At 41.9% G+C, this 12,241-nt stretch overlaps 1 protein-coding gene across 1 annotated transcript in view; it reads right to left on the bottom strand.

Annotated features, from left to right (window-relative positions):
* Positions 1-4,040: 4,040 nt before the first annotated feature.
* Positions 4,041-12,241, bottom strand: part of Arfgef3 (ARFGEF family member 3) — a 142,183-nt gene continuing 133,982 nt past the window's right edge. The window contains exons 32-34 of the mRNA XM_027401943.2: positions 10,863-10,984; positions 5,640-6,855; positions 4,041-4,232 (exon numbers count right to left, since the gene is read on the bottom strand). Coding sequence (XP_027257744.1) covers positions 4,041-4,232; positions 5,640-6,855; positions 10,863-10,984 — 1,530 coding nt within the window. The remainder of the gene's footprint in view (positions 4,233-5,639; positions 6,856-10,862; positions 10,985-12,241) is intronic.

Below are 12,241 nucleotides of genomic sequence, written 5' to 3'. Positions count from 1 at the left end.
GCATCTAAGAAAGTCCTTGGAGTTTTCCCATTCTCCTGTGCTGCAGAGCTCACGCAGTCCTGACAGCTCAGCAACTGAGTAAGTGTGGTCTTTGTGTCCAGGGATACCTCTCTGCAAACAACTTTGCCTTTTGTTATCTTGAGCAAATAATGAACCTCGCTGGATCTGTGAACTTAACTAGGGAAAAACTAAGAAGGTTTTATAAGTGATCCAGTGTGTCATCTCCTTCAACCAAGACCTTCATTCTGTTTAGTATGGTGGTGCTGATAACAGATTTTTACAATTTTTCAGCAACTATTTATATTTATGAGTATTTGTACCATGTGTGTGCTTGGTGCCTCCACAGGCCATAGGAAGGCATCATATTCCCTGAAATTGGAGTAAGAGATAGTTATGAGTCACCGTGTGAGTGCTGAGAACCAAACGCAGGTCTTTGGCAAGAGCAGCAAGTGCTCTTAACCCCTGAGCCATTTCTCCAGCCATAGGTTTTCTAATTAAAAAAAGAATAGGTTCTATCTAAGTAGTGCTGTTCTCTATTTGTGCAGACAGTGGATCTGTATTACCTGACTGTAATTAAGGCTATTGAACTCTCTCCATTGACTGTGGAAGTACTTTTTTTTTAAAAAAAAAAACAAGAACATACCAGGAAATTAACATTTGTCTTTTTGAGTCAGGCTCTTACAGTACATCCTAGGCTGTTCTGGAACTCACTCACATTAACCTTAAAGTCATTACATTCCTCTTGTTTTCTTAGCCTCTCTAGTGCTGGGACTAAAGACATAAGTCTGGCTTGATTTAAAATTTTAATCTGAGCTATAATGTTAGCATCTTCCTGAGTCATTAGTGACTACCTTATGCTTAGTGACAGTAAAAATTTGCATTCACGGAGAAAGCTAGATCTATCATGAAGGGAAGAAGACAGTGTACATAGAGATAGTCTAAACATCTTTAAAAGCTGAGAGCTGCAGGAGTTAAGTGAGGCTCTGCGATCAGTTTAGGAGCCTTCCACTATTAAATCTGATTCCTTGCTCTACAAGCTCTCATGTAGCCCAGGCTAGCTTTTGATCCCTTATGGGGCTGAGGATGCCTTTGAATTTCTATCTTCCTGCTTCCACCTCCTGAGGGCTGGAATTGTGGGCATGCACCATGCTGGAATGATACATGATACAGAGGCACCATGCTTCGGTTTATGTGCTATTGGATTGCTTGTTTCATGATGCAAGGTTTTCTAAGAAAAGAAGGGGGGAAAATCTCAACAAATCTCAACCTCAAGCAATAAAAACTTTGGCAGTAAATATAAGCAACTAGAAGCAATATGTAAAACTGTGTTCTGCACACCTATGTAACATACTATGCTGATGAATGTTTTAAAGTTCAAAAGCCCACTTTAACCTTGATCTTCAGCCTAAGTGACTAGGTAAAAAAAATATTGGTTCCACTCAGATGGTGAAAGGAGAGAGGGGAAAAGACAGAGACTAGACTGAGAGGGACTGGTTGGTAGTGAGCGAGGGACAGTTGTGCATCCAAGGTGCCTGATTACCTGTATTTTTTTCTCACCTGCAGCGCAATTTAACTGATGTGCTACTCACTGGCCATTATTTTTCATTGAGAAATGTTCCATTTGAAACTATCAGTATCTCCATCTGGACTCTAATGGACAGAGAGGTCTTTCCTGGAGTATATATCGGGAGCTTTGGAGTTGGTCTAAGAACAACATGGGGCATGGAGGGGACTCTCAGGGGATGATGGGAGGATATACCAATATTTCCAACATTGCAGGTAAGGTGATCTTGGGCACATCTCATCCTTTTATTCTCAGGCCACAGTCAGGATGTTAAAAGAATACTCTCACAAGCTAGTCCTGCATGCTTTTATAGCCAGTCTGTGGGAGAACAGTGCCTACTTCTGGGACATATAGACAAGGAAACTGGCTTTGACACTTCATGATAGGTCACATTTTGTGACATGCTGTAATTCTGTAATCTGGTTAACTGCAGCTCTCTTTACAGTAAAGTAAGGTACTTATAGGCTGACCAAGGAGAGCTCCCTCAAAGAATCTACAAAATTCAACAGCCAGGGCAGACTGCTTTTGTTGAGAAAGACAAAGCAAAGCCTTTAACTCTCAGCTACATATGCAAGGTATATAAAATCTAAAGTTGCAGATAAAATAATTCATTGTTTATTCAAACAAATAGGTGAGAGCTGGGGAATACAGCTCAATGGTGGAGGACATTGGTGTGACTTGCATGGGACCCTGGTTCCATTCCCAGCACTAGTAAACAGAGAAGCCAAAACATCTGTTTGGATTACTTTTTAAACTTGAATTATTACCCAAGTTGAATCTCTGTCTCAGAAAGCAAAGATTGTTTTGTGTGGGACTAGGAAAATGTCCTTTAGATTCTGATTGGTTTAGGTGGCATGCTGAATGGGGATTTCTTTTTGACCACCCAAACAAGCCAACACACCTTGTTTTGACCTTGCAGATAGCTATGTAGTTCTCATGGATGGCAACATTTATGAATATTACCACCAGATAAAGTTCAACCCTGAAGAGTCAACTTTCATCTCTAGAGGATGATGTATGAATACATTTTTAGGTAGCAGGGAATTGCCACATATGCCTCAGTAACTAATCCTACACTGTGGCGTGTAAGTGAGTTTGTCTAAAAAGCTTCAGTTATTTAGTAATTGTTGTAATGTGAGAAATGTATAAAATATGTGGTAAGAGCTGTGGGGAAGCTCAGTGTTTCCTAAGTGTGGGGGATACTTCTAACCCCCAATAGATACGGTTATATGTTTCCAATTCATTTTCTGATAACACTCAGAAAAAGAAATATCCACCTAAAATACTGGTCTGAATAACAGGAGTTAAAAGAGAGTAAATCTGCTAGAGAGAAATGTTTTATATAGAAAAAAATAGTTTTCTAAGTTCATTGTGTCCCTTCCCATTCAGTCTAGAGTTTGTATAGCTGACATCATCATTTCACAATTGCATTGTAGTTGAAGGCTTACAAAGATTCTATCACAGTCCCTAGCCCACCCTTCCAGCTGTATCCCCATCCCACACCTCTTGCCCCTCCCCTGAGAAGTATGCTCACCAGATGGAGGACTCCGAGTTCATTTCCTCCAAAGGATACTGATATAAAATGAATTGCATCATAATCTTTCTTAAATTCTGAGTGTCATACCTTACTTTCAGACAATTGTGGGGCATAGAAATGGCTGTGCAACAAAAGACTAAGGCACCATTTTTCTTTGTCTGTCTTGGGACAGAAGCAAAGACTCATGGGACACAGGGCAGTCAGTATCAAGTCTTATGACAGTGCACACCAATGGGTGCTTTAAGTGCTGCCGAGTCACTTAAAAATCATGTTTGGAAAGAATTTCCTCCCTTTAGAAACTGAGAAACAAAGGCACAACAGTACCTTTCCCCGGGGAGTTGTGAATATTAACCTGAAAACCTTAACAACTTAAGAATAATGTTGAAATGTTCCTGAATATATTTTGGAAGTAATTTTGTTTTTTCTTAATTAGAACAGTAGAAAAAATACACTTTTGCAGGTTTCTTCCCAACCAACCTATAATCAGAATATAAAAATTCTTCTGATTAATTATGTCTGGTGCTAGATATATGAATATATATCAGCTTGACTTAACAGCAAATGTTTTCTTGGGACTTACACTGAATTTTGAAAATGATGAATAAAATGGATCAGCCTGGGGCTTGTAAAGGAGGCTTGTTACAAACAACCCATCTGGGTATAATACTGCAAGCAAATGCACTTGGAAATTAGGTTTAGATTTAGAAATGCATCAAGGAATGCAGACTCCTGTAACAATGTGCCAGGCCAGAGATCACCACGTCACTTTAGCATCCAGACTAGCCCAAGGCTGACTAATTAGGGAGAGCTTGGAAAAAGGCTTTGTTACTAAGTTTCAGAGAACTAGTTTCTTGGAGACCTAGTTTGAGTGGGCTGGTGTAGGGAAAATGCAATCAGCTGGATGGACAGGCAGACTCTGACCATAGGGATTTGAGTCCTCTAAATGATGATGTCATAGACACGGCCCACTCTTCCCAGCCATTCCCTCACAGCTTGACGGACTCTGATGTCAGTCACATGACAGGTCAGCTGGCTGATGCATGGGAACACTGCTGGCTGGAGGGCTGTGAAGGTCTGGTCTGGAAGGATTTGAATCTGATTGAGAACTGTTAGCACCATGTTGGTCCACGCCTACGAGAAAGGATGGAAGAGAATTAATGGCGGTCTTACGGTTTTGTATGGCAGTGCTCTTAAGCTCTGGAAATCTGTAAATGGTTTTCTCAGAAAATGTGCCTGTAATAATCTGGTTTTCATGTCACATATTGAAGGATGGGAAGTGAATCGTCTAACACGAGGAATATCTTATGTTTAGCTTTCACAAACTGTTAAGAATAAAAATGCAGGAGGAAATGTCTATGGGGCATTGATAGTTCAGTTAGCTATATACTACTATTACCTGGATCACTTGGGATAATTCTACCTTAATTTAGGAGAAGATATTAAATCATTAAAACCCCAACACATTTAAAAGCGATGAAGATACAGGGTTCATCAAGAAACTTATAAACAAAAGATAAAAAAAAAAAAACACTTTTAAAGCAACCTAGTCTAAACCAGGGATGTCACTCAGAATGGAGGCCTTGCATTTGTGGAGCCTTGGTTTTAACTCCTAGTACTGAAGACACTAGCAAACTTACACAGATTCTGCCTTATCGAGTTTACTTCTCTGTTGAAAACGTCTGCAAGAGTCACGCTAATTTCAAATGTATGCACATGCAGAGGTTCCTAGGGTCCTCCCTGCCATCCTCTGATGTACTGCATTTGTGGCAAGACTACATAGTAAAGGGTTTTATCTAGAATCTCCCTAGTTCTTTGTTTTCATTTTTTCTTATGCCAAATAAACACTACCAATGCTATCTCCCCCTCAAACTCATTTTGACGTGCTTTACATGTGCTCAAGATGGCTCAAGTAGTTCACTTTAACACAGCAGCATCCACTCTGGCCTTTTCCTTTATACAACACTGCTTCAGAACAGAATATCCTCAGTGCCATATTCAAATGACAAAATGAAGGCTCAATGACAGCTAAAGCCCATTGAATTTTTTTTTTTTAAATCAGTGTTAGCATCTTATTTATACAGGTAGCTTCCTACTTCTCTGTTTTGTGTCAGGATAGAGAAGAAATGGTTTGAGGAGAAAATTAGTTTCTCAAGCAGATGCCACAGCCTGGGCCCAGTCATTCTGGCTTGGAGGTATGATTTATATCATCTGCTATGCACCAGATTTCTCTTTCTCCCTTTGTCTGTCTGATGTAGTCTGAACTGTCCAAGCATATAGGTCAAATATAGCCAAGGATTACCTTGACATCAAGATATCTCTGTCTGTGCTTCCTCTGTGTAGGCACTGCAGGGCTGATTATACCTAGTGTAGGGAGGTGTTGGGGATATAACCCAGGGCTTCCTGCATGCTAGGCAAGCACTAAGTCACTTCAACATCATCCTGCATTTCCCTCGCTGGGTTCACATCTTTGGGGGTACAGGCTTTGCAAGGGGGACACCTCTGGTATCCACAACCCAGAAAACTGCTAGCTGGACTCACCTGGATCTGTGCCTCTGCATCTCGCACAGAGACACTCAGGGAGCTCCCCGTGGAGCCAGAGCGGGGCCTCTTCTCCTGCCGCAGCAGCTCTGGGCCTGCGCTGAAGGAATGGCGCATCTGTCCTTGGTCCATGAGATGCTGTGGCCTCTGGAGCAGCGGGGAATCAGGACCCCGAGGCCCCAGGGGCTCCCCCTTCTTATCCACCTTGACTTCCTTAGGGAAGGCAGGCAGGTTGTGCGGCTGCCTCCTCTTTTTGTACTCAGTTATCAGCTTTGAGATGGTCTTGTCAGCAGCCATGGTGCAAATCTTGTTCCCCGCGCTCTCCCACCACTCTTTCTTGCGGCCAGGATCCTTCTTCTCGGTCTTGGGGCTGGGGGGCAGCATCAGCATGTCCCCACCGCCCACCCTCAGACTTAGAGGCTCACTTAGATGTTCCCTGCGGTCATCTTCCGAGGGCGTGTTTTTCCCGGAGAAGCCACCCGTGGATGGTGTGGACGACTCAGACTGGAAGGATGGGAGGATGAAGAACGGGTCGCTCTTGAAGGTGGGCGGCTCCTCCAAGCTGCTCTCCAGGTCCAGGTGCATCTGGATATAGTGGTTGCAGAGCTCCATGCATAGCTTGTGTAGCCTCTTGACCAGCCACACCCAGTCTGCGTTGCTCACTGGTTGCACGCTGAGTGATGGCAGGCGTGCCCTCCATTGCCTTTTCTCCTTGCCTCGCGGAGGGCTCACCTGTGCTGTCTCCTCAAAGATGTCTTCATCCTCCGATGAGCACTGCTGAGAGGAATCAGAGCTCCTCTCCTCCTCATCGAAGAGGACCTTCTTCACCTGCTCAGCAGTAATGGTTTCTTGGTTGGTGAGAACCGCGCAAACCAGGGCATGGAAGTAAATGTTAAAGCTCATGGCAGACTGGCGGTACAGGTTGGCTGCGCCTCCGATGCCGGACACTTTCTTGAGCAGACACTTCAGCCCTGGGCTGGTGTCGAATTCCCGGGCAGTCCTGTAGGAGTCCAGCAGCAGGTCAAATATCACAGCCAGGTTCTGCATGGAGATGTATCTGAGAAAGCCAGCCAGCTTGGTGTCCGGCACTTGAACCGTGGTCTTCTCCTCTCCAGGAGAGGGGCCTTTGACAAACTCTTCCAGTAGGACATCATACAGGTTCTGGAGCAGTACTTGGTGAGAAAGCAAGCTCACCACGATCTCCCTGAAAGAAACACTTCAAACACAAAGATAGAGCATGGTTAGTGGCTTTTTGCCTTGTCCCTTCTTTCGCGGCAAAATTGGTATGATCCATTTCAGACATGTGACACCCCAAACTAAATCCACTGTGTTCCAAAATTATTTTTAATTATGTGTGTGCATGCATGCTGCATATATGTGGAGACCAGAGGACAACCAACTTGTGGGATTCAGTTCTCTACTTACAGCACCATGTGGGTACAGGGGATCGAACTTAAGTCATGGAGCCTGGCTGCAATCACCTTTACCCACTAAGCCATCTTGCCTGCCCTTTAAAATCTGTCTTTAAAAGAGGTAATGCTCCATTTTAGTCCTGGCTGATAGAATTCCTGGCACTTTTTAAAACCCAGGAGCTGTAGACTGTAAGTTAAGATACTGAATTGTCAAACCATGGGAAATAAACAAAACACCTTCATAAAAATTACAAATAAAAGACAGGACACTCCTAACCCTTCCAACCTTCTACCTTGTTTTCTTTTTCTGGTTTTTCCAGACAGGGTTTCTCTGTGGTTTTGGAGGCTTTCCTGGAACTAGCTCTTATAGACCAGGCTGGTCTCGAACTCACAGAGATCCACCTGCCTCTGCCTCCCAAGTTCTGGGACTAAAGGCGTGTGCCACCACTGCCCGGCCTACCTTGTTTTCTTACATACACACAAATCCTACTGGTTTATTTTTTATATCAGACAGTTTTCAAGGATTAAATGCTATGTTTTAGGTGCTGAAAATTTTCTGCTACTGCTATTATGGTGCTAACATTACAAAATGAAAAAAATAAATTGATAATGTAACTCATAGCCTTCTACAGGAAGCCTGGGAAAGCAGAATTCGCTCAAATTCACTATCTGCCTATTTGGCCATTGGGACTGCAGCACAAACCTTGTGTGGTTATTTAATTTCTCTGAGCCAACTTTCAGGAGAGCTACATGGGACCAAGAGATGAGAGAGGGCTCATCCTCCCTATACATCAGTCCAGGGCATCTGGCTGAGGGTTAGGTGGGTAACGAATGACAATCCCACACTTTTCTAATCAACAGTTCAGATCAGGTAGTTAATATGTAAATGTTCAAATGCTTGCTTTGGATGTTTTTTTTTGTACTGAAAAAAACACTTCATATTTACCACTTTAATTGACCAGTGTGGTTTGTGGTTCAATGTTCCTTTCATTGCACCTAGAATTTTATGAAAATAGCTTATACCATTATATCGACTATACCATTATATGCCAACTAATTCCTGTATATGATACAAGGTCCAGACTTTTTTTAAAGACAGGATCTGATGTAGCCCAGGCTGACCTCAAGTTTGCTATGTAGATGAGGGTGGATGGGTTTAACTCCCAATCTCCTGTTTCCAACCCCTAAATGCTGGTACTATACACATGAGCCACTGAGCCAGACTTGGGACCCACCATCTTGTTGGTATTTTCTTGCTTTAGTCTGCTCCAATATGGACTCAGATTTTAAAATAATTTCTATATTTAACAAAAACCATGCATCAATCTAAATACTGACTTTTCACTTCATGTGGTCATCACTGAAAAAACACCATGACTCTTATTAAGGATGAAATGAACAATAAGGGGGCTGTCACCCCAAATCAGTAGCACTGTCAGACAGCTGAAGTGACTTCTGCAATGTGTACATCCATTGCACATACAACACACTGTCTCTTTAACTATACAATTCAGTGGTGTTGAGTGTGGTTGATATGCTGGTATGACCATCACTGTCTCTCTAAAACATTTTCAGCATCTCAGGCAGAAACTCTGTTCATTAAAAAAACAAACAAAAAACCTTCACCCTCCTCTTGGTTCCTATTTAGATGGTGTTTTGATAAGTTGCTCAGTATTAGTGAACCTGAACCTGAATATCTGTTCCTCTGCAAAAGGTTCTAGAAGCTGCCTGCCCTTGTTAGCATTAAGGTCACCTTGACAAGTGTCTAGAATTATCTGATAAGAAGTTTGAATTGAGTAACTGTCTTTATCGGATTGGTCTGTGGACACGTCTGTGAGGGGTAGCATTGATGGAATTGAAGGAACTCCAGCTCACCGTGGGCAGCACTGTTTCCTAGGCTGGTAGTCTTGGGTAAAAGAAAAGTTAAGCATGAGCCCGTGAGAGCCAACAATTTATGGTTTATGATTCAAGTTCCTGTTCTGACTTCCTTCAGTGATGGATTATGATCTGGAAGTATGAGCCAAACAAACCCTTTCTTCCTCGAGTTACTTTGGGTCAGAGTGTTTTATTACAGAAACAGGAAGGAAACTAGAACACTACCAATTTGGCCTAAGTGCTTCAAGTCTACAACTTCAGGACCTAAACTAAGAAGGTAAATCCTTTACAGCTCTGCTCAGTTTTCTATTATCTGTACTTTGCAGTACCATTCTCAAATGGAAGGGCAGTATCTTATCTTTTTCATCATCTTCAACATATAAAGTAGACAGTGATGACCTATACTTAAAAACTGATATGGGGGAAGCAGGAAGCTAGAATTGGGGGAAAAATACATGGGATACTGTTAAAGTTCTCTTTTGTGTGACAGGCTCATGAATATATTACTTTTCATGTTCCATAAGTTGAATATATATATATATATATATATATATATATATTTCCATGTATTCTTTTGTATAAACAAATGCTAGCTAAAATATTTCATGGAAATTTTGCCTAAATGGTTATAGTATTCAAATGACTATATTAACAAGCTGTTACAACATCATCCAGAGCCTGTTTTATAATCAAAGAGGTTGCTTTCACACTGTTTGAAGTCTGAGAACAGAGGAGTATCAGTATGGCTGGACTCTGGCGGCTATAGATTAGTGACTAGGGAGCACTCCTGTTTCTCTCAGAGGAATTAATCCCATTCTTGAAGGGCTCAGATCTCATGATTTACCTTAACCTTCTAATTGTAACCTGGGGAGTTAGGATTAAAATACAAGTTTGGGGGAATGCCAACCTAAGTCCATTGCACTAACTTGCTCCCCAAAGTGGTGAAAGGCAGAGGTCTTGTGTACCACCAGACCTGGTTTTGCTTCTGGCTTTCTCACTTGTTGGTTGTATATTCTTGGATATGTAACTTGGCTTTTCTTGTCCTTATAGGTTAAATGCAAGTGGGATGTTACCTGCTGTGACTTTATACAACATTAAATAAGCAATTGTTACTATTAATGTGCTGTAGCAAAGCCAGGCAGCTTTGAATCTGACTACAAGAGCAAGGATTTTTCAGGCAGGATGATAGTTTTTAAAAAGAGACACTTTTTCCCCCTCCCATAAGACATGGATCTTTTTGCCTCTTGACAGCAGAGTTCAATGTATTATTCATTGAAATGACCTGAACTGTGCTAATCTGAAACATGGGAGTTACTGTATTTTAAAGAGTTTTGTTATGATGCCTGGCTGGCCTTGGGCTCCTGGGCACAACTGATTGTCCTATCTTTTGTTTGAAAAGTTAATACCCTTTAAATAAATGATTATTATTACACATATGATTTTATGAACTGGGTTGTATCCTGTCCAAATGCATATGTTGAACTCCTAATTCCTAGTCAGAATAGATCATATTTACAGGAAGGGTCTTCACGGAGGTAATTGGGTAAAAATGAGATCATTTGGGTGGATCTGAATCCACTATGTACACATCCTTTGCTAGAGATTTGCATAGAAAAACAGAGAGGAGTCACCATGTGTGGACTCAGAAGACAGCCATCTAGACAGAAGACAAACATAAAGGATAAGTCCTGCCCAGAACTTGACCTTGAGCCTTCAAAAACCTACAGCTGTGCTGTCAGTCACCTAGTCTGTGGCTGTTCCTTATGATAAACTAAACAGCATACATTGCACGTGTGAAATGTGGTTGAAAGGTTTACCATTTTTATGAAAACCTTTGCTAGCCAAGTGCACAATGCTGTTAGTGTTCCTAGCTAACGCTGGGATCAAAGAGGAAGAAGTGGGAATGGATGAGCTTTCTGTGTTTCCAGCAGCGTACCTTTTCTTGGCGTGTCCATTTGGTTTCTCATCAGGGGGCAGTTCAATGATGAGCTGACAGGACTGAGCATGATCGAAGTTGTTTGGGGTCTTTGGTGAGCCCTGGGTGTCCAACATAAACACCTGCAGGGACATACAAAGGGGACAGTTCAGAAGTCACACCTACTACCTCCACTGACAGTCTGCCAGTGGCCCTGGGAAGTAGTTTATTCTCTACCCATGTCTTTACTTGTAAAGTGGGATGACAATAGCTTCCACCCGATATATCTGATGAAATAAATTGATACCTGTTTATTACATATGCAGAGCATTATAACAGAGCAAATACTAAACACTAATAACACTATTACTTCCACCACATGTCAGTTCATTACACTCCAAGTACTGACACTAAGTAGTAATAACAAATACGAGGGGGGTGGTATTAGCTTGCTTTCTAATGTTGTGATACACTCTGTGACCAAAGCAACGTGGTAGTGGGGGAGTCAGGGCTGGAACTCAAGCAGGAACCTGGAGGCAGGAACAGAGGCCATGGAGGACTGCTGCTTACTGACTTTGTCCCATGGCTTGCTCAGCCTGCTTTCTTATAGACCCAGGATTGCCAGTCCAGGGGTGGCTCCACATCAATCATCAATGAGGAAAATGACCCACACACTTGGTCATAGGCCCATCTGATGGAGACATGTTTTTAACTGAGGTTTTCTCTTCCTGGATGATCCTACCTGTGTCATGGTGACAAAAAACTAACCAGGATACAAGCTACATTTGTAAAAGTTCATATATATGTGTGTGTGTGTGTGTATGTTATATAGAACTGAGATATATACATATCATATGTGTATGCATGAATGTATGTATATATGTATGTGTTTACACACATACATATACATATACATATACATATACATATATATATATATATATATATATATGTTCTGGAGGGGCTTGCATATGCTAGGCAAGAACTCTACCACTTTGCTACATCACCTTATCTCTGGCATTTATAACCAAGGCAGGAATAAGAAACAAAGACTCAGCTAACCATGGTGATACACGCCTTTAATCCCAGCTCTCAGGAAACAGAGGCAGGCAGATCTCTCTGAATTCAAGGATAACCTGACCCACATAGTGAGTTCCAGACCAGCCTGGGATATGTCTCAAACAAACAAATGAAGCTAAGATTCCCAGCTCCTTTCTGGTCCACTCTCCTATCAGGTATGGTTTGGGCAGAGGTGACTGAAAAATACCAAACATCTATCAGACCTCTGCTCCAAAAGGTCTCATTTCTTTAGACTTAAAAGACCTTTAGACTATTTAAGGGAAATCTTTTCTTTCCTATAACTAGTTATTTTCAGCTGTGAATATAAGAAAGAAGGTTTG

The sequence above is a fragment of the Cricetulus griseus genome, chromosome 2 (assembly GCF_003668045.3).
Source record: "Cricetulus griseus strain 17A/GY chromosome 2, alternate assembly CriGri-PICRH-1.0, whole genome shotgun sequence".
Classification (NCBI taxonomy): Eukaryota; Metazoa; Chordata; class Mammalia; order Rodentia; family Cricetidae; genus Cricetulus; species Cricetulus griseus.
Note: the sequence above shows the minus strand (reverse complement) of the source record. Positions and strands in the feature narration are given on the sequence as shown.